At 60.6% G+C, this 355-nt stretch overlaps 1 protein-coding gene across 1 annotated transcript in view; it reads left to right on the forward strand.

Annotated features, from left to right (window-relative positions):
• Positions 1 to 332, forward strand: part of LOC105509184 (putative V-set and immunoglobulin domain-containing-like protein IGHV4OR15-8) — a gene marked incomplete at its 3' end in the record, with an annotated part of 5,665 nt that extends 5,333 nt beyond the window's left edge. Inside the window, exon 3 of the mRNA XM_011938315.1 lies at positions 5 to 332. Within this exon, the coding sequence (XP_011793705.1) occupies positions 5 to 332 (328 nt within the window). The remainder of the gene's footprint in view (positions 1 to 4) is intronic.
• Between the last annotated feature and the right edge of the window lie 23 nt (positions 333 to 355).

A 355-nucleotide genomic window follows, 5' to 3' on the forward strand; every position in this document is an offset into this window, starting at 1 on the left:
GAAGCCTTCGGAGACCCTGTCCCTCACCTGCGCTGTCTCTGGTTACTCCATCAGCAGTAGCTACTGGAGCTGGATCCGCCAGTCCCCAGGGAAGGAACTGGAGTGGATTGGGTATATCTATGGTAGTGGTGGGAGCACCAACTACAACCCCTCCCTCAAGAGTCGCGTCACCATGTCAACAGACACGTCCAAGAACCAGTTCTCCCTGAAGCTGAGCTCTGTGACCGCCGCGGACACGGCCGTGTATTACTGTGCGAGATACACAGTGAGGGGAGGCGAGTGTGAGCCCAGACACAAACCTCCCTGCAGGGAGGCGGAGGGGGCGGGCGCAGGTGCCGCTCAGGACCAGCAGGGG

The sequence above is a fragment of the Colobus angolensis genome, unplaced genomic scaffold, assembly GCF_000951035.1.
Source record: "Colobus angolensis palliatus isolate OR3802 unplaced genomic scaffold, Cang.pa_1.0 Scaffold1701, whole genome shotgun sequence".
Taxonomy (NCBI): Eukaryota; Metazoa; Chordata; class Mammalia; order Primates; family Cercopithecidae; genus Colobus; species Colobus angolensis.